This window comes from Solea solea, chromosome 1 (genome assembly GCF_958295425.1).
Source record: "Solea solea chromosome 1, fSolSol10.1, whole genome shotgun sequence".
Lineage (NCBI taxonomy): Eukaryota > Metazoa > Chordata > Actinopteri > Pleuronectiformes > Soleidae > Solea > Solea solea.
Genome location: NC_081134.1, coordinates 17,950,923 through 17,971,941, shown reverse-complemented (window position 1 = coordinate 17,971,941; position 21,019 = coordinate 17,950,923). Strand labels below are relative to the sequence as shown.

The 21,019-nt window shown below is 40.3% G+C and overlaps 1 protein-coding gene across 4 annotated transcripts in view; it reads right to left on the bottom strand.

Annotated features, from left to right (window-relative positions):
* Positions 1–21,019, bottom strand: part of LOC131471837 (RNA-binding Raly-like protein) — a 52,357-nt gene that overhangs the window by 12,669 nt on the left and 18,669 nt on the right. For 2 of the 4 annotated variants that reach the window (XM_058648634.1, XM_058648617.1), the window contains exon 2: positions 20,676–20,956. In XM_058648634.1, coding sequence (XP_058504617.1) covers positions 20,676–20,931 — 256 coding nt within the window. In that variant the 5' untranslated portion in view covers positions 20,932–20,956. Of the gene's footprint in view, positions 1–9,434; positions 9,561–20,675; positions 20,957–21,019 lie in introns of those variants that run through there. The other 2 variants (XM_058648624.1, XM_058648641.1) reach the window with 2 other exon arrangements.

The window sequence follows — 21,019 nt, the reverse complement described above, 5'->3', positions numbered from 1 at the left end:
CGTAGTGCTGCAATATTAATGTGCAGAACTTAAAAAAACAAAAACATAATACTAGGGCTGCATCCCCTTGCATGTCTTTCCAAGATCACGTTAACATATATAAACGCTTTATGTAGACATAACTGTTGTTGGGAGGAAGCGAGGGAGCGGAAATGAACGAGCTAGGGGCCAAACACGAGTGAACCTCGGCTCAGACCCGGCTTTTTTTTTTTTAAATGGTGAGAAGTGAAGAACACAGAAGCATGCCGACCAGTGGATGCCGACCAGCATGGACACAAATGCACATGGTCAGGAGAGAGGAAGTGAGGGGAGCGTCACTGGTGAATGTTTATGACAGTGAGATTAACGTGGTAGACAATGGATGGATGATTATGGTAGTGTTTATAAAATGATGTCCTCTAGAACTGTAGGGGGAGCTCTGTAAAGAAAAAGTTGACAAAGCGACCAGACTTGCAAAGTTCTGCTTTAGCCATAATGGTAAATAGTAACTGGTCTGTATTTATGTAGCACTCGTCTCGTATTGATGATCACTCTTTAAACTGCTTTTCGCAACAGTTTTGCCACTCACAACCATTCAAACTAACTTTTTCTATCACTATCACGCCATTCACGCGCTGCCATCGTGGCTGTCAGGAGGTAAAGTGCCTTGGTTAAGTGTCTTGCCCATGGACACATCGGGAATCGAATCCACAGCCTTCCAATTGAAAGACGGACTCTCTCGACCACTGAGCCACCAGCGCCTGCTCTTTTCTAGTCTTAAAGACCACACTTTGCACTACAGTTTCACCCATTCACACGCATGAAGTCACACGTTCATACAGCACATCTACAGTACAGTATGTGCAACATCGATCATCTATAACACTGTGGTGTTTATGTTTGTAAATGACACTTTCTCTGCTGCTCTTTATCCTCTGCTCCACACTCTCCCTAATGGACTAATGGATTGGAGGATGGATCAGTGGCTCTCAGGTGCACCATGTGCAGCTGTATCGTTATCATTACGCGCCGCAGGAAGATATGAGGAATGATTCACATTGTAAAGCCTTGCTCTCCTCCGGTCCCCTGCTAGGGTCATTAAAAGAGAGAGCGGAGCACTAAAAAGCACTTTCAAATGAACAGTGACACCTCACGACACCCCAAACCCTCCGTACCCGAGACACAGTGATGAATTACCGTCATTATAATAATAATAATAATCATATACACAAATGGCACATAAGACTGTGCTGGTGCACGTGTTTTTGTGTGTCGCAGACTGACTTGTTTATGTGTGTATCCATAAAAATAAAATATAAAGTTCCGGCTGGAGATAGAGGAGACAGAGACTGTGTTGCTAAGCAATAGCCACTTAGGACTTGATTGATATTGTAAATTGTATGCAGCATTGCACTGTGGGGGAATATAAAAAGTTACATTATGCTGGAGCCATTATGGGCAAGTTGGTTGCAGCAAAATAAAAAAAAACACGTAAACCTCAACACGTGTGTTTGTATGTGTCGCCAACACATTAACTGGTCACTTTCTCAACTACTCATAAGCTTTTTATAAACTCGGTGTTGAGGGATAATGCCCGTGTTTTTGCAGGGCACAGAACAACTGAAGCCTGGTGGAGATTTACTGAGTGAATTTATGAAGGCACTTCTGCGTGATAGCAAACTGGAGTGTAATTTAGTTTGGTAATAATAGAATATTTACTGGTTGCCCGTTGATGGAAACAAGTGTGGAACTAAATAATTTTGGGATGAAAATTGTAAACAGAGGAAAGAGGAACCACACATTATATTACAGTCTATAAAAAAAACTTTTTCTTACAAAGTTGATCCAAAAACAACATCTAAAACCACGCCATCGCTGGTAGGGCAGGGAATCACAGGGTACGTCACGATATGATACGACACATTTGACACCACTATAGCAATCATATCACAATACAACGATTCAGTGATACATCACAATATCTGTCTAACTGAAGAAAACAGAACGTCTGTGCAAAGTTAAAAGTGCAGAGAAACAAGTTTCCCTGAAACTGAAAGGACTGTTTACTTTAGAGCGCCTTAACTTTGCCTTGGCGTATCGATAACGGAGGATGAAATATAACCAAATCAAATCCATAATCACTGGCTTGGTCTTGTAACCGGTACCTGATTAGGGTGTGTGTGTGTGTGTGTGTGTGTGGGTGTTTGTAGCACCTCCGGATTCTGAGGACTCTGGGTCGGCGGCCCTGATCTTGCAAGCCTGGTTTTCCCAAGTGGAGACAATACAGCAACAAGCTATTTAACCATCACAATGACTCCGAGCTGTTATATTAGGGGAAACATCTTGCATAGTTCAGCTTCAAACGTCACTTCTGTGATATGTAGAAGAAAATACAGTGTAAAAGATCTTGGTGGTTTCATTTCACACATGTTAAACCCACTGTGAGGATCCAGCACAGTAACAGCAAATAACACAAGTCTACATACCCATACTGGGTATGAAAGAGGACCAATACTGCACAAAGTGTGAGTGTATGGGTGGGAATGGGTGTTATGCACTTATGCAAACATATTAGTGGGTAATATATTTCATTTCTGCCAATAAACCCACCTACATTTTACACAGGTGGAGCAAACATAGCACATTTTCAAGCATAGCGATTATTCAAACCCTGTACACAAGCCTTGACATCGAGTGTTGAGCAAATTAACCTCGATTTAGGTGATTAAAAAACAAACAAACAGCGAGTTAGGAGAAGCTAAATGGAACTGCAGTCTCAAGTAATTTTGTCCTCACAGAAAAAAAGGATTGTGACAATACTTAAAGTAATAGTTTATTAATCAAGCTAATTTGATTTAATTGCTATTTTATGTATTCCAAAAATATTTGTATTCATTTATGCACTAATTAATGATCATATGTATACACATATATATATATATATATATATATATATATATATATATATATATATATATATATATATACAACTAATAATACTAATACTATATTCATTTTATAAATTTCCAGCCTAAGATCAGAGCTCTGTGCTATAGCTCCAACCCTCTGATGGATTTGTTTGTCTCATTCTCGCTCAGGTCAAGGGAATGTTTTTACACCGTCTGCCCTCATCCACGTACAAGATGAAAGCCTCTGTCTCAGGCTTCACAAGACCTCATTTTAACTGAGCGTGTCTCACGGCAAGGATATGGCTGAGTTCAGTAACAGTTTCATCCGTCCACACTGCAGGAAGACAATCATCCGTGCCTCCGGGGCGCTCCGACGTGTGTTGTCTTCATTCATATTAATGAAGCTGCACTATATTACCTGTGAATGTGTTGATTTCCTTCTGCATGTGTGTGTGTGTGTGTGTGTGTCTTTTTGTAGTTAGATACAGACTCCTCAGCTCAGGCTGCCCCTGAGCTCTGTGTCTCTAGTGGTGTGGACAAGTCATTAAAACTTGATGGGGAGACACACTCACACACACACATTCTCACACAGCATTCTTACTGAGGACACTCAGTAAGTAACCTTATCCATCACAACTAAATGCCTAACCCTAAAACCAGGTCTTAACCCCCAGAAAGCCCTTTACACTTGCGAGGACCAGACACAATGTCCTCACTCCCAATGGTTTAACCTTAACCAGAACCAGTTAATGTCTAACCCTAAATCTAACAGAATCATAATTCAAATCTTAGGCCTAAACGTAACCAGTTCCTCAGCAATCATGTTCTGCCTCATTATCAGGACCAGGTTTTGGTCTTCACGTGGACTACTGGTCCTGTTAAAGTCAGTGTTTATTCCAGAAAAGGTCCTGAACAGGTAACATACACACACACAGTCTGGTTTCCATGACTTTACATTGAATTGCATTCACTCCCTGGAGACTTACCTTAACCACACGTACTTAACCATAACTTAACTACTGAACCATAACCTTAACCATAACTACTACTGGCCTAACCCTAACCTAAGCCTAACCTCATCATGCAGCACCTGGAAAGACAACTAACTCAGAAAGTGACAATGTGTCTGTCCAAGAGAGAGAACCTTACAGTCACTTCGGAAAAATAAAGACATTATCATACAATCTGCGGACAAGGGATCCAAAATAAGTTATTATTCGATTATTTGTCTCAATATCTAATTGACACAAATAGACGCCTCTGACACATTCTCTGCAACTGGGGGAAAGGGTGAAATTTGTGAAACTGTATGAAAGGACATTCATGTCAGATCCTTCTCCTCCATGTAAGTTTTATCTTCTACCTAAGATCCACGAAGACAGTTCCCATCGTGTCGGACTGAGGAAGTGAGTCATGCATTAAAATGTCCTCGTTACAACAAGGATACTTAAATAAATAAATACATAAATAAATGAAACCCCTAACCGTACAACATGTCTTCACCTTACAGTGTAAGAATTTACATTTCATGGACTTGTTTTGCCCCCATAAGGAAGACAAGTCCTCTTAATGTGACTGTATAAGCAGATGTAGGTCCCCACAACATGAGGAATACCAGCAACACACACACACACACACCCTCGATGACAGTACATTTGCAAGTTATTCCCATATGTAGCGATACATTTACACTTTTTGAAATGGATAATTGGCCTTTTAATTCTGTCTTCCTTCATCTATGGCTCTTAGGAAATGTGTAATGGGAATAGTGGAGGAGTAAGTGGTTATCTCTGACAGCAGGGGAAAGTGATGTGGTAAATTAGCTTCAGGGAAGAAATTGGACAGTTCATTTCCTCCCTGAAAGTACGCTGCCTAAACAGAATCTTTAGCAGACAAACAAACAAACCATCACCTCTGGCACATAACAAACTCCATCTCTGCTGCTGCTGCTGCTGCTGCTGCTCATATCCAGAGAGCAAGTGAACAGCATTCGATTAAGAGATCACAAAAAGTGCCTGTGTGAATACAAATGTGCGACTAGGAGACATCCTGCACGACAGCGGTCACGGATTCAATCTACGCCGTGCTCTCACACCCTGTAAATCTGACAGGGATGACTTGAATAATCTCCGACCACGGCTCAAGGGCAAAGGCGGCTTTCTCTTTTTATGACACCTGAGACCACATTATCCTTAAAGAGGGCAGGGTGAGGGAGTAAATGTTTGCCTGGATATATACAGTATAAATATATATATATATATATATATATATATATATATATATATATATATATATATATATATATATATATATATATGTGTATATATATATATACATATATATATATATGTGTATATATATATATACACATATATATATACATATATATACATATACATATATACATACATATATATCTATATATATATACATATATACGACTTTAACTTACACTAAATTCTGCGTACAAATGTGACAACTAACTGAGAAACCACAGCACAGCTCGAATCACACTGACGGGAAATTAACATTTTTTGCCAGGATTTCCACAGTTAACAGCAGGAAATTCAACATTAGCATAAATACTCTGGAAATGCAGTGGCTTTTGCAACGTGGCAGCCAGAACTTGGTGCTTCTGCTCCTCTACCAACAAAAACCACGGACAACATTGTCGCTGCTGTTGATTACAAACAGGTTACAAGTCCTGAACCACGAGTCCTAACATTATCAAAACTCAGATCATACACTTACGAGTCACGTTTTCTGACCCTTTGTCATTTGGTGCCACTGGTCAGCAGGTGCCACCGACTGTTGCCGTGGAAACACTTCTCAGTGCAGAGTAGCCGAGGGGCTCGGCTGACAAACTCCCAAAAAATCTATCGATCGGTATCTACATTAAACATTTGTTGAAAATGTATTTATTAACAGGCTCCAAATGTTAAATAACAGCTATGGATATGAATATTGGAAGTAACTGAGTGAAGGGACAATAAAACCGCAGCCACATGTCAAGAAAGCCAATAAAGTTTTGAGAAAATAAACATCATCAAATGATGGAAACAAATGAAAAACAATATAAAACAATATGATAAATATGACATAAAGGTTCTGACTGACGTGAAATGACGTGTAAATGAACAGTTTACACAAAGAGAATATTCATCAAAGTCCCAGACATGACACATCTATTCACGTTACTCTATCAGCTCTGTCTGAGTGTTTTGGTTCATGTCCAGATCTCAAGTGTATTATGTGCTGACTGATTCCAATCAGAACGAGCATCTCGAGGCTTTAACAGTTTTTGTTATTGCTTGTGGCGTGGATGTGTGGCTCGACAGCCCGTCCATCCGTAATTAATTGCTTGTACTTTGCTCTTTCGTCCTCTTCAGGAAAAATAGTTACTTGGCAGGACATCAATTTTGGCAGCTCGTCCCCCCCCAAGCATCTAATAAAAATTATTTTCATTAGACATGCTGAGCTACGGTCCATTAAAGAGAACATGATGTGGGACCACTAAATTTTAGGGTTGGCTGGAGTCAATACATCACAACAGGAATACAACAGTTAGAAGGAGGATGTTGTTAAATCCAAAGACATAAACTAGCCATGCAGAAGGTAAAATGTGGTGCCCCCTTGGTTCTTCCAAACATTGACTCATGTTGATTTTTGCATCAAATCATAATGAGGATATCAGCATAGCCCGAGGTCGAGATAACCAAGGCTTTCATCTCCCCTGAGATTATTATTGCACTCTTCCTTTCCTGTTTAAGCATCTTCTGATCTTATCTCCCGGTGTAATGATGCAAGTTTGTGGCTCTTAACTGCAACACTTCGAAGCGTTTGAACACAGAGCCAGTCCGTCACCTCCACCTAACGCCGCGCGATCGTTAATCCGTGCGAGCAGCTGGAAAAACAAACCCACAGCTGCCACCTGCTCCAAACTACTTATACATACATCTGCCTCCTCACTTCATGAGCTGACTGTGGAAACGCTCACAGATGCTCCACCATCGCACATCTGCCCCAGTGCTGTGAGCACAACTGGCCACAAAGGGCTGGGCAATACGGCCAAAAAGGTTATGGTTCCCTTTTTAATTAATAATCACTGGGGCAAATGTCAGTAATTAAATAAGAACAGATTTAGGACTGGCGACCTAGGGTGTACCCCGCCTTTCACCGTATGTCAGCTGAGATTGGCACCAGTGGCCTCCTGACCCTCAGGTGGTGGATAAAGCAGTAGACAATGAATAAATGAATGAATGAATGAATGAATGAATGAAGACCAGATTTAGTTGTGCTGGAACACCTACTGAACTCTTTTTTTGTGTGTTTAGTTAACTTAATGAGTACAGATTATACTGTAGTAATAATTTTATTGATGTTTTTGTGTCAATCTCAAACAGTAAAACAAATATGAACAACATGAATGTGTTCACATTGTTGTTGTTTTTTTTCTACCATTCCCAACTTGTGGGTCGTGACCCCGGCAAATTATCGGAGACGAACCTAACGAGCTGTGAGATAAGATATAATAGCATTAAAAATAAATGATAATGTTTGTGCTTCTGTCCTTTTACTGGCTATTCAAATGAAATAAGGGCAGAGACCAACATTTAGATGATTTAAAAAGATATATGCAAATATTGAATATCACTAGTCCATACAGTTATTGTTGTTGCACATTAACATTGAATGAAATCCTACCTCTTCCTATCCTATCCTTAGATCTGACCTAAAAGTCTAAATTCTAAAACCATGCACACACATAAATATACACACACACACACTGATATTTCACACTCTGCTGATTTCATTGCACAACAGCAGCAGTCGGTGCATTTATGGCTCTTGGTTGTGTTTGCCCAAGAGTTTCCAGCGATCGCGCCTGAACCTGTCATTGTGCTGCATTACTCCCATGAAAGGTGCCACACAATTTGATACAGATTCCACTTTTATTCTCTGGAAAATAAAAAGGAAATGATTTAAGAATAAATAAATAAATAAAACCCCTCAAATATCAACTTATTTGTGACGGCCATCTGTTCTTCTAAGTCTGCTATGTGACGTGTGAAGCTGCCAGCTGACGATGGCCGCCTCTCAGCTTCAATTGTTTAGTTCATAACAATGTTTTTTTTTAACAGAGTCATCGCAGGACAAACACCGCAAAGGTGTTTATTTCTATTGTGCTCGTGTGCAGCAGAATTATTGAACACAACAATGATAAAATGGCCACCGTTGCTAAATCCATTTGACCGTATTACCACCAGCCGTACTGCACCAGTCTCACACTGCCAGAGCTTTGTGGTTTTCGATAGAGCGCATACAGTTCTCCTCATACAGAAGTGCGCATAGTTCATGTTCACATAACGAATAAGGAAACTTTTCATTGCAAAAATCTCACTCTCTCACACACAAACACACACACACACACACCTAAAACCCTACAAATGCCATGTGCACCTGTCAGGAGACTGGACACACAACTTTTATACTTACAATAGCTCTGCTCCACTTTCACACAAACTGCAGTCACCGAAGAGAATAAGCCTCCTGTCTGTGATCCAGTCACAGAGACAATTATTCACACATTGGAGGAGGAGAAAAAGGTGAAAAGGGATTTATGTTGTCTCATAAATCTGTATAACTGCAACCAGAGATTATTTTCATTATCAATTAATCTCTTAAATGTCAGAAACTAGTGTGTGTGTGTGTGGGGGGGGGGGGGGGATAAATGCCTGTTATGATCAATGACTGCCCTGAAGACATGAATGCAAATGTCCAAACAGCCCAAAACCCACTCACATTCACACAGGATGAAGATATTATTTAAATTCTACAAGGAACATTTTGGCATTTTTACTAAAACAATTCATCATAATAGTAAGTTTGTTTCCTATTTGGCTGTTAATGGTTTGTATTGTCACTATATTCAAATGAGAATCTAATAATTAAAACACCTTCTCTCTTCAGCTTTCAATTCTTTGCTCACAAAGAAATCAAGATAAGAAACATTTGCAAAACATCATCATTTTGAGGGTTGGGAAACACCAATCAACATTGTATGACATTTTATGGACCAAATGAAGATAATAATCGACAGATGAATCAATTGGGAAAATAATCCCAAGTTGCAGTCCTACCAGAATGTCCTGCATTTTAGAATTACATTATTTAGTTCACATACAGTTGCTAATACATCATCAGAAACAGTGTACACTTTAGTTGAATGAACAGAAAAGCACCAAAATGACAAAAATACTACATTTTAATCATATGGACAAGTTTCTCTGAGCATTTTGTTTTTGGCTCCATCAAGAAGCTGAAAATGGAGTCCAATGAGCGGCATTTACTCTAAATAAACAGACGTAAATGAAATCTGTAAACAAGAAGAAGCCGCTTCTGTGAACTTTTAATATTGTGCTCTGTCTTTTAACGGCACAGCAATGACACTCCCGGGGGGTTTCCTCCGTTGTCTTGTACACAGAATGTGCAGATACATGTCAGAATAGTTTGCATCAACTCCAGCAGCATCTCTCACATACTCACATCTCTGGTTGCGACGCCTGCCTTTGAACATGGTCATGACGAGCAGAGAAACACTGGAGACGGTGATTTGCTGTGGTGCTGGTGGTGGTGGTGGTGGTGGAGCCTGTTTCCTTTTCACTGTCCTTTTCTCTCTCTCTCTCTCTCTCTCTATCTCACCCAAAACTAGACAGACTGACTGTGCACTTCACTTCCAGCACCAGCCTCAGACCGTACCATTACTCAAACTATTACAGGGGGGGAATTCCTGACTTAAAATCTTCCACTCTGCTACCAACAACAGGAGTTAAAATCAACCACATGAACAGATTTTAAATATTTCCTTCTGTTACAAATCAGGCAATGAGAAATTATAAGTTAATGATTGAAATGATTAAAAAGATATCTCTTTACTCTCACCACAGCAGATGATGCAGATGATGGGGGGGACTAACACTAGGAGTACACTGGAAGTGCTGGGGTTGATTAAGAGTGTCCAATTAATGAGCAGTGGGGATTGTGTACCTTCTTTGCTCAGAGGTACCCCAGCTCTTGACCTGGTGGGGACTTGAACCGGCAACAAGCCAAGTTCCCTTTCTCTTAATGGACGGTAATTAAAAAGAATGTCTTTCAGAAAGTGGCTGTGTGTCCTTAAATTCTGGACTGAAGCACTTTTAAGGGAGACACTGGGAGCAGAAAAAAAAACTGCCAAATACCCACATCGGCTGAAAGGCAAACACATTATTGTCTCGGTCAGAGGTGTCAAACCGGCGGGCCGCGAGCCACATGAGTCCTCTCAATCGATGGCACGTGGCCCTCCACTTAATATCAATGTCATCATGTAAACATGACCTCGACCTCCTCGTCCTTCAAACGCAGAACGTGAGGCTGAGGCACACATGCCAGCGAGGTGACAGAATATAATACTGAATATATTTGTGATAGTAATAATAAGACATTATCACATTATTAAATGTATCACATTCACTCATTAAATTACATACACATACATATATACATATACACATATATATACATATGTGTGTGTATATATATATATATATACACACATATATATATACATATATAACTTGTTTTGTGTTTTACATCAGTTGTCCACATTATTATTTACCTAATGTAAATAATAATATATTTATTTGGCAACATATGTATATATATATATATATATATATGCACATATATTGCAATATATACTGTATATATATATATATATATATATATACACTGTATATTTTTAATGTGAAGTATACATTATTGCATATGAAAACATGCACTCTTACTTTGAAATTCTGTGAAATATCATCATGAATATCTTTTTTGCAATACCATGACAATGCCATGTATCCCTGTTTTTCTATAGAGCGCCCTGTGGTGGAAAATAACTCTTATTCCTCATATTGCTTGTTTCAACATACAGACTTGTGTAGCTTAGTTACACCACTATTAACACAGGAGCAGACACTTTCACTTTGTGAAAGTGCATCTACAGTTGTTAGCCTTTGACCTAGCGCTTCTACAGCACTACCACCTTTGACCTAGTACGTGCTCAGTATCCACAGATTCATAGCGATCAGAACATCTGATTTACAGCCTTTCCTTTTGTCTCCCAACTGGCGCCTTCTGTTTTCCACACAGATAAAGTCCTGACGCTAGCACCGACTATAAAGCTATGTGACTGTCCTCTGTGTGCTTCAGAGCCATCTTTGACTTGCCTCTGAGCTGTTGTCCATCTTGACTCTCTCTTTGCAAAGAAATAAACCACGCTTCAACTTTGATGCAACTTTATTTCTTCATCAGACCCTCATTCACTGCTTATGCACGGACTCACTCACCATCTCGGCTGTAAATGTGTAAATCATCTTTTTAGAAAAAGAGGAGGAGGAGGAAGCGTCGACAGAGTCTTCGCTTCCTGTAGCTGTTTTTGTGGTGCGTTTGAAAATGCCTGGAAAAAATTTACCTTTCCATTTCTACAATAAATGGTCACAAGTCTCACAATATTTTGATATTTTCATAGTGGCTTCAGTGACCTGCAACCCTCAGGTGGAGGATAAAGCAGAAGATGGTGGATAGATGGATGGATAGTAATACTGATTTACATCTATCTACGGATTGTTTTCCACTCTGGAGACCAAAATATTGTGACGATGACAGTCAGTCCACGTCCTCAGAAAAACCTCAAACCACGGCTGATGAGTTTCCCACAGTGTCAATATACTCTCCCTATATGTCACACATTTGCAGTAAATTAACTCATGAAGCCTGAAAAAGAATACACACACTGCTTTTTGTCTCATTTCAATTTGCAGGGAAATCTGGTTTGACCTCACCGGCCAAACAAGAGGCTTTCATCCACATGAGAAGAGAAGAGAAGCAAAGCAGCTCATTACTGCCTCTGCCTCCTATTCATTTTTTAAATGTGTGTTTATTAAATTTAATTTGAAGTGGACGGGCTGAGGACTTAAGAGACAGATTGAAAAAGCAGCACGCCCAGTGGGGGGACAGCGCGGCCCCACTGATTCCCAAGCTGCCGCAGCATTTGGGTTCTGTTATAGATGAGAACAATAGGTAATTGTAATATCTAATTACACTGACACGGGCGTTTGCAGCTGTCTCACACACAGCATGACATCTTAATAGTTCCCCCAGCTTCTTTGTTCTCTGTAAGAAAAGGCAGGAAACTGAAATCTGATATATAGAGGCTGCACGATAATGATTCATAGCTTCAAGGCCAATCAAAGCAATGAAACGTCAATCTCCTTAACTACTGTTTCATTTTGACATTTTTGGAGGAATACAAAAAAAGATTGTTTTAGGGGCGAAATGAAACTGTGTGTGTCTGCTAATCCAGATTAACTCAAACACAACCGTCACTATCCATGAAACAAAAACAGTGAAAAATATAATAAATATTTATGTATCGTTGAAAATGCTGTGCAGGCGATCCCAGCATGACTGTTCAGGATTCAAATGAATCATTCATTCTGAGGGACAATTATGTCCCACATGTTTGGTTTCATCTCCCCCCACCGTAATTCTCTCAGCACCACCTAGTGTTGCATGCAGATGGAATAAAATAATAATAATAAAAAAAAAACTGCCTGATACAAGGAATTAATATCCAGTTAATATTTCAGTTCCCATTTCCATCCATTTTCTACCGCTTTATCGTCCACAGGAGGGTCAGCTGACATAGGGCGAAAGGTGGCGGTCACACCCTGGACAGATCTATATATATATTATAACTGTATAATATATATAACGCCTAGAGCTACAATTACAGTCCATTTTAGAATCATTTCTCTGTTTTTGATATTCATTGCATCATAAATATTATACTGAAGTACACATCGTCCCATATCAAAACAAGCACTTTTGCATTGGAATTGTGTGAAATATCATCACAATGAAATGGTACCACGATGTGGTATAAGTTTTTAGCTCATATGCCCACCACTGAATTTTCTCTGGATCCGACCCTCTTTTGATTTGCACACGTTTGATACCCCGGATTTAGTGTGTCCAATTTACCTAATCCCCATCTTGCATGTTTTTGGACTGTGAGAGGAAGCCGGAGAACCCGGAGGAAACCCACGCACACACCGGGAGAACATGTAAACTCCATGCAGAAAGACCATTGTTGTTCCAACCAGGGCTCGAACCCAGGTCTTCTTGCAAGAGTGCTAACCACTACACCAACCATGTGGCCCTAGTTCCTGTTTGCATACATAATAATAATAATAATAATAATAATAATAATAATATGCAGCTTCTTTTTCTAGTCCTAATAACTTCTCAAACCTGCCATTCACGCATTCATTTACATATTCATGCAGAGATTATCTATCATATTCATTCATTCACATGCACACATCTGCATGTAGACAAAGCCCCCAACCTACTCGATAAGTTAATCAATCATATGTGTTTCTGTGTTTATTTAATATCTCAACAGTAAACTTCAAATTGTCTTTCTTTCCCGCATTTCCTCAGTGTGCTGTTGGAATAAAACGAGGTGAATCCGTGATCAGCAAACACATGGTTAACTGTTATATAAAAGAGACAGCTTCATTCACCTTGAAAAGAATACTCTGCAGTACGTATTTCCACCACAGAGAGGCGCTCAAAGACCAGACCAGACAGCAATCACACATGAGAGCAACTACACACACACACACACAAAACTGATGATGGATGCAAAGCAGACATGATTAAACAAAGCACCAACTTAAAAAAAGAAAGAAAAAGAATATCAATAAACCTCTGTCGAACATATTAGAAGCGCTAGGTCATATTAGAAATTAAATTTTCCCCGTTTCCTCTTCGCCACCAGCCGACATCTTCATCAGGATCTAAGTAGCTGCTGTCAAAGGTCAACCTCCAGCATGATTGAACGTCACTCGTATTTGCAGTGAACTACTTACAATCACCATGTGGACGCGCCAGTCATGTTCAGAGGAATTAAACTGAGTCAAGCAATCGCCGCAGCTCCAGTGTGTCACAGTTATTAAAGCCACTCAAGCGTGGAACAAGCAGCTTCGCTGTGTACTCAAGACATTACAGGTTTAAAGCTGACCTCGTGACCCCCCCGCCTGTCACATGTTATGCCTTTGCACGGTTGTCCTTTACGTCCCCTTTCACTGTGAGTAATTAAATAAAAGAGTAAACGGGGTCCAAAGAAATATCGAGAATTCACATTGCGTGCGGGCTGCTCACACCTCTGGGCAGTGTGGCTGCGGAGTTTAATCAAATATAGAGTTCATGTTTAAAAGATAAGGGGGTTGGGGGTTAAATTTCCGCTGAATACGAGCATAAAAGATCCTTTTCCAAAGCAGAGACATTACTTTAGGCACCAGCTCTACGCCTCTGACACTTACGGTGCATTGTTAATATCTTGAATTTACCGTGCCTGCGCGTGTGTCCATGAGACTCTCAGTGTTTACGTGGACATGATGAAGAGCAGTCAGTGGAGCCACAGTATGCAAACATTATGCAAAGGAAGATCTCATTCTGGTTTCTGTTTCACTGCCTTTGTTTAGTTGTTTCGGTTGTTGAGCTGTGATCTTCTCAGCTGGATGCCTTCATTGAATTTCCTCTCTCTCTCGCCAGGGAAACACACACACACACACACCACTGAGTAAGCCTCGCTACTTTTCATTGGAAGTATAACTGTGTTGTGAGTTTATCAGTGTACATAACAACGAAGAGCTGCTTTAGAGGTCCATCTAATGGTGACACTGCAGGAACGAATGGACGGAACTCCGCTCACCCCTCACGTAAGGGAACTACGGTGGCCTTTGATTACCAGAAAGGATGTTATGGCGCTTTTTCATTAGACAGTTCTCGCACTACTCAGCTCTACTCGACTTGCCTATACTCAGTTTGGTACCAGGGACGTCATTTTCCATTACTTCATAGCACCTCCTCAGCGGTGGTGGGGTCGTCATAGCACGGCTACATAAAATATTGTGTAATAATAAGTGTTTCTGACGTTTTAAGTCATTTTAACTGATCTACAGTTTTTGTAGATTGTTCAGTTTGATTCTTGTGTCGGACGTCCCGCTCAATCAGCAGACGGCAGTTTCACATTTTAGTATCAGCTCAACTCACAGAGCAGGTACTAAAAAAAGCTCCAGGTACCAGGCACTATCACTAATGGAAAAGCAAAAAATAAAACACGAGTAGAGTCGAGCCGAGCTGAGCCATGCTAGAACTGTATCATGGATAAACACCATTAGTCTTCTTAGTTTTTGTAAAACTACAAGCTCTGGCTGGTTTGTCCATTCAGGCTGCTGTAGAAACCTAGCAGCACAAGATGGCTGCCTCAGCACAATATAAAAGGCCGTTCTAACTAAGAAAGGCCTACAAGAAAGGCCTAAGAATACAATAAATAGAATACTTAGAATTAGTCTTTTTTTGCCCATGTGCCAATTAGTGATAGTGAATTTGTCCTCTGCATTTAACCCATATTTATTACACACCAGTAGTGAACACACTTCTTGGAAGAGTTTCTACAGATTGTGAAGTACAGTATGTCTCTTGGCGCTTTTCCATTATACAGTTTTAGCACAGCTTGGCTCGACTAATTTTTTCTTGCTTCTTGCTTTTCCATCATTTTCTTAGTACCTGCTCTGGCGAGGTTCCGAGCAAGCAGAGTCAATACTAAAGGGTGACGTCTACAGAATGCCGGCCACTGATTGGTCAGAGAGTGTCGTCACTGGAAGAGTCATGAGCCTGACGTCCGACAGGAATCAAGCGGAACATTAAGCACGGAAATTTCTAAAATCTCGAATCACAACTCGTTCCACTGAATTTTAGTTCAGTGATTGTGTCAGACGGAGTCTGCTGCTCTCCGGTCATGCAGGAATTTATTAACGGTTTCTAATGATTCAGCATACCAAAAAGAACTGCTTTGCTTATCACTAGTTTGTGGTTTGTGTCGTATACAAAACGACATCACAGCAGTTGTATGCAGCCGTGCTACGACAACCCCGCCCACGTTGAGGAGGTTCTATGAAGTAATGGAAAATGACGTGCCTGATAGAGTTGAGTAGAGCCGAGTGCCGCTAGAACTGTATAATGGAAAAGCGCCACGTGGGAATTTGTGCCAATTCATTCTGTAGAGCTTTTATGAGGTCAGGCACTGATGATGGACGAGAAGGCCAGGCTCACAATGTCTGTTCCAGTTCATCCCAAGGGTGTTCAATGGGGTTGAGGTCACCAAAGTCGTCAAACCATGTCTTTATAGTGCATGCCTTTCTTTGTGCACTGGGGCACAATCATGTTGGAATAGAAAAGGGTCTTCCTCTAACTGTTGCCAAAAAGTAAGCAATAATAGTATTGTCCAAAATGTCTTGGTATACTAAAGCGATAAGTCTGTGCTTCAATGGAGATAATTCAATTCTATATGTTGTGAAAATTCATATTATCGCGTTAATTGTGATTAATTAATTACTAGTCATATTTAGCGTGTTTGTTTTTTAATCGTGTTAATCTAATTTTTAATCTCTAACTTTACTGTTTCTGTGTACAAGTTGCTTTTTTAGAAAATCCGTTTTTTTGTGTTTGGCTCCTTGTGCTTGGAAAACAATGGTCAGTCGCACCCTGTAGTGGACATTGGCTGTCATTGTGTTTAGAGCGCAGAGTGAGGAGCGGTGATTACAGAGAGCAGACGTAGAAATGGAGGAGCATGTGAGAGTTCTCGGCCCAATGAACGGGACATTTACTGTTCCTTTTTACAAACACCATAAATAAAACAAACACCATAAATACAGTCAAAGTGATAAGCCTTCTGTGAAAGAAGGAGTTAGCTTACCACCGCTCAAGTTTAGCCTACCACTTCAATGCAAAGCACCCAGCCACGAGTGCAGCCACAGCTAACGTTAGCAGCGAAGACATTAGCAATTTGTAAAGCGGAATGTAAATGGCTGCATCTGTTCAAGTTTGTTAAAATAATAAGTGACTTTAAAAAGCCACTTTTTTTGTTACATGTCAATCTTTTGATCTGCCACAACAATGTAAAAAAAAATCTAAATAAAAATACCTCAAGTTGAGGGTTTTTCTATGTAATTTTCAGGTGAGATAATTAGATTCATTCATTAATTTATCTCTCAAGTTTTTATAATCGCTTGACAGCACTAAAAATGTATTCTGTCTACTGATTGAACTTTTCCTTTACCTTAAGATCAGAAGACACACAACAAAACTGTTTAACAAGGTAAAGGAAACCTACGAACCAAAAAACTATAATTCAATACAGGTCCTTGAGGACCTACTCAAGGACCTGCTCCATCTGATGTGTGTGGGTAAAAAGTGGGAAACACTTACTTAGGGGTGTGGCCAAATACGTTTGACTATATAGTGTATGCTGCAGCATGAAAAAGCTAATTGATACCTGCTACAGTCCTGTTAGCAGGTATACCTGGGTAAAGACACTGAATGCCTCTTTAAAAATCCAACCAAACGTTCATCAATTCAATATCAAGAATGCCATAACAAACAGGTTTGAGATGAAAATACAGAACTAGAGCAGAGAATGTAGTTAGCTTAGCTTAGCGTAAAAGTGACTGGAAGCAGGAAGGGACTGCAGGTCTAGGTTTTCTACGCTAATTTCACAAAATGTCATAGTTTTCCCTTAAAGATGCACTGCGACGTGTTGGTAGTTGTTACAGTTGTGTGTGACAACACTGAAGTAATGTAAGTAAATACTGATAAATACTGGAAGTAAGGCCGACATGTCTTACAGAGGAAATAAGACAAGCAGTCAGACATCCCACTGGGTTGTAAACAAAGACCCTAAAACACTTCTGTGCTTGTGACTGAGTTTTACAGCGTGAGGTTATTTTAGGTTCACCCTCCTCCTCCTCTCCTCCTCGCTTGACGCCAACACATCACTCAGATATTTAAACCTCTTTGTTTGTAACTGTAAAGTTGGCACACTTGAAATGCAAACAGTAGTCCTTGTAGTTTCTGCTTCTGTCTGGCTATTTACATATATGTATTTTGTCTTTTTGAGCTAATGTTGCCAGGTTCTCCAAGGTCTCTCCAATTAACTCTGCAAGGAGATCATCACTGAGAGAAATAACACCTGGTGGCTCAAGCCTGTCACGTCTGTCACAAAAGACTCACAGTATGTGTCATGACTTTCCGCAGTAATGAAATCACAGTAATTCTATAGCAGATTATGGATTTAAGCCACCCTTAAAATTTCAGAAAAGCCAAAAATGTCACAAAAGTGGGCAAGTGCAGGGTGGAATTATTTGACCCTGCGGCGCACTTCTTCATATTTAATGAGAGAGCGATGCTTGAGGAGGACTTTTATTTTCCATGGAGGAGGCTGTGATTGAATCAATAAGTAATATAAGGAAGATTTACAGGGATCACTGAATGCCCATGAGGACTGAGCTGTTTCCTCCATAATGCTGTCCGTCTGCTTTTTTCCTTTCCACATCGTTGTGGTCTTATCTTTATGTCGACGCTCGCCTCGTGTCCTTACGGCGACAGCATCACTGTGTTTTACTTATAAATGGATTCACAATCTCGCCATCTTCACAGTGGCTACACCTCGACATTTCAGAATTGTTTTCCACTGATCACATTTGAGACAGCCAACAAGATAATATGCCACAGAACCTCTGACCATGAACTGCAGGAGGGAGATGGAGACTTGAGGTCTCTATCGATTAAAAGTGAGAGTTCAGCAATTCTGTAAGAACTTGACATATCATGTTCCAAAGTGTCTGGCTGACAAAACGGGTATCATGTCTCCAACCTTAAAAGTCCATATCATATAGACTTGCCTACTGTCAATATTGATCCCTGTTGGATGCCTCATGTCTTGCTTTTTATGTGTATTCTTCTTGTTTTGTTTTTGTTATTGTTATTGCTTTTGCAGTAAATTTTATGTGTTTGTTCTGTAATGAGGTTTTCAGGAAATGCTGCGGATCAATACTGTAATAAATTAAATGACCGTGTTACAGTTTTTTGTTGTTGTTTTTTTTTAAATATATATACTTTTGTGCAAATGTACCTCATTGTATAAACTGGCACAGTGCTATTCAGATCATTTACTTGAGAGAAACACTCCATGCTCAAAGCAGTAAGCAAGTTGAGCAGTATGGATGGATGGTTACTTCAGTGTTTGAGGTGCTCCAGGTGGAGATCTCTTTACTTTTTGGTATCTTATCCTTTACTCATGTTTTTCCTGGGCAAGACAGTCATTCATTTATTTGTCTACCATTTTATCCTCCACATGAGGGTCACAGGGAAGCTGGAGCTAATCCCATCTGACCAGTGACGCATGTCGCTGCATGCTGTGCGCCTGTCGTGTGCCTGTCGAGTGACAGAGATATTCTTGGAGAAGGATTAGGCGCATGGACCTACAATATATATATACCTATAAAAGGTAAGACCATACACAATTTTCAATTTTAATAAAAAAAAGAGAGAGATAAGCCAAAAAAAAGACATTACATTTTTTAATTTGACCATATATTAATAAATGTTCTTTTGTTTTTCTTGCTATCGTATTGTTGAACAGTATGGAATGGATTTAAGCATAATTAAAACCTTTTAAAAGAACTAAATGTCTCAATTAAGAGCAGTCCCTACATCTGACACAGGGCGAAAGGTGGGGTCCTGGACAGGTTGCCAGTCCATCGCAGGGACAACATGGAGACATAGAAACAGACAATTCACTCTCACATTCACGTCTACTGTCAGTGCAGAGTACAGCCTTGTTGTTTTTAGACGATGGGGAGACTGTGGGAGAGAAATGGAGAAAACCCATGTGCACAGGGGGGAAAACATGCTCACATCTCCACACAGAAATGACCGGCATTCGATTGAGGCACAGTGTTCCCACACATATTAACCAACACATTTTCATGTCTCAATTTAAGTAGTTCGACAAAGGGAGGCCCCTGTAGTGACTATCAGGCTCAGTAATGAGGCTCTCGCTCAGTTTCTGTCTCTCTTTTGAGTCACGTCTCATATTTGTGTTTTTTGAAACTCACACATTATTAAAACGTGTGACACAAGTGAGTTATGTTCATGCGGCTTGGAGTCTTATATTTAATATATTTGATATCAGTTCACACCATCCCTGATTCAAAACCTTCATTTTGAAACCATTTTGAGGCCTGGAAAGCTGAGCCATTAGGGCTAAGTCCCTACCCTCCACTGTAGTGCCCTCTTGTTCCCAAACCAGGATGAATGGAGAGAGTTGTATACAATAAAATATAATTTAAATTGATTCACTGATTCCAGTAGGACCAAGAAGGGTCTCTCTTAAATCGGAGGTCTCAAACTTGGGGCCCGTGTGCCACATCCAGCCCACTTAATATAATGTAATTATTCATCATGAACTATGTCATTACATACCAAAACAAACTTTTATATGGAAATGATGTGAATTATAGTCATGAACAGTGTTATATAATGTGATACCATGATTTTTTGCTTTACAAAAATGTGTCCCAAGAAGTTTTTCCCCTGTCTTCAGTGATTGTGCACCAGCAACAAAGCAAGGCAGCGGAACAATGTCAGACTGCTCTTTTATTAGAGTGTTAGCCTGGGGTTTTGTGTTTAAAAATTAAAGCAGCCCCTTTGTTTGACACAATTTCGCTGATGGTTCAGTGCAGTTTCCAGTTTGTCTCTTATGTTGAAAACTATATTAGTGCAATTTGGGAGCTGTAATCTATATATATATATATCGTGAAAATGTGACACCCATTGGATCATCATTACCTAGCGATTGTCCGGCGATGACCCTGGTGTTCTCTCCGGCCACGGCCGTCCGAGCGTTCCTCTCGCTGACGTACTGGACGAACGCGAAGCCCTTATGCACCGAGCAGCCCACGATCTTCCCGTATTTGGCGAAGATGGCCTCGATGTCACCCTTGGTCACCACTGCCGTGTTGAGGTTGCCAATGAAGACGCGGGAGTTGAGGGAGCGCGGGTCATTCTTGTTTGTCACGTTGCTGGTCTGGGTCTTCCCAGTCATCCTAGTGGGCGTGCAGCACTGCCTGCTGGGGGAAGGTCAGGGAGGTTAGAGGTTACACACAACCGTGAGCACCAGTGTCCTGTGAACG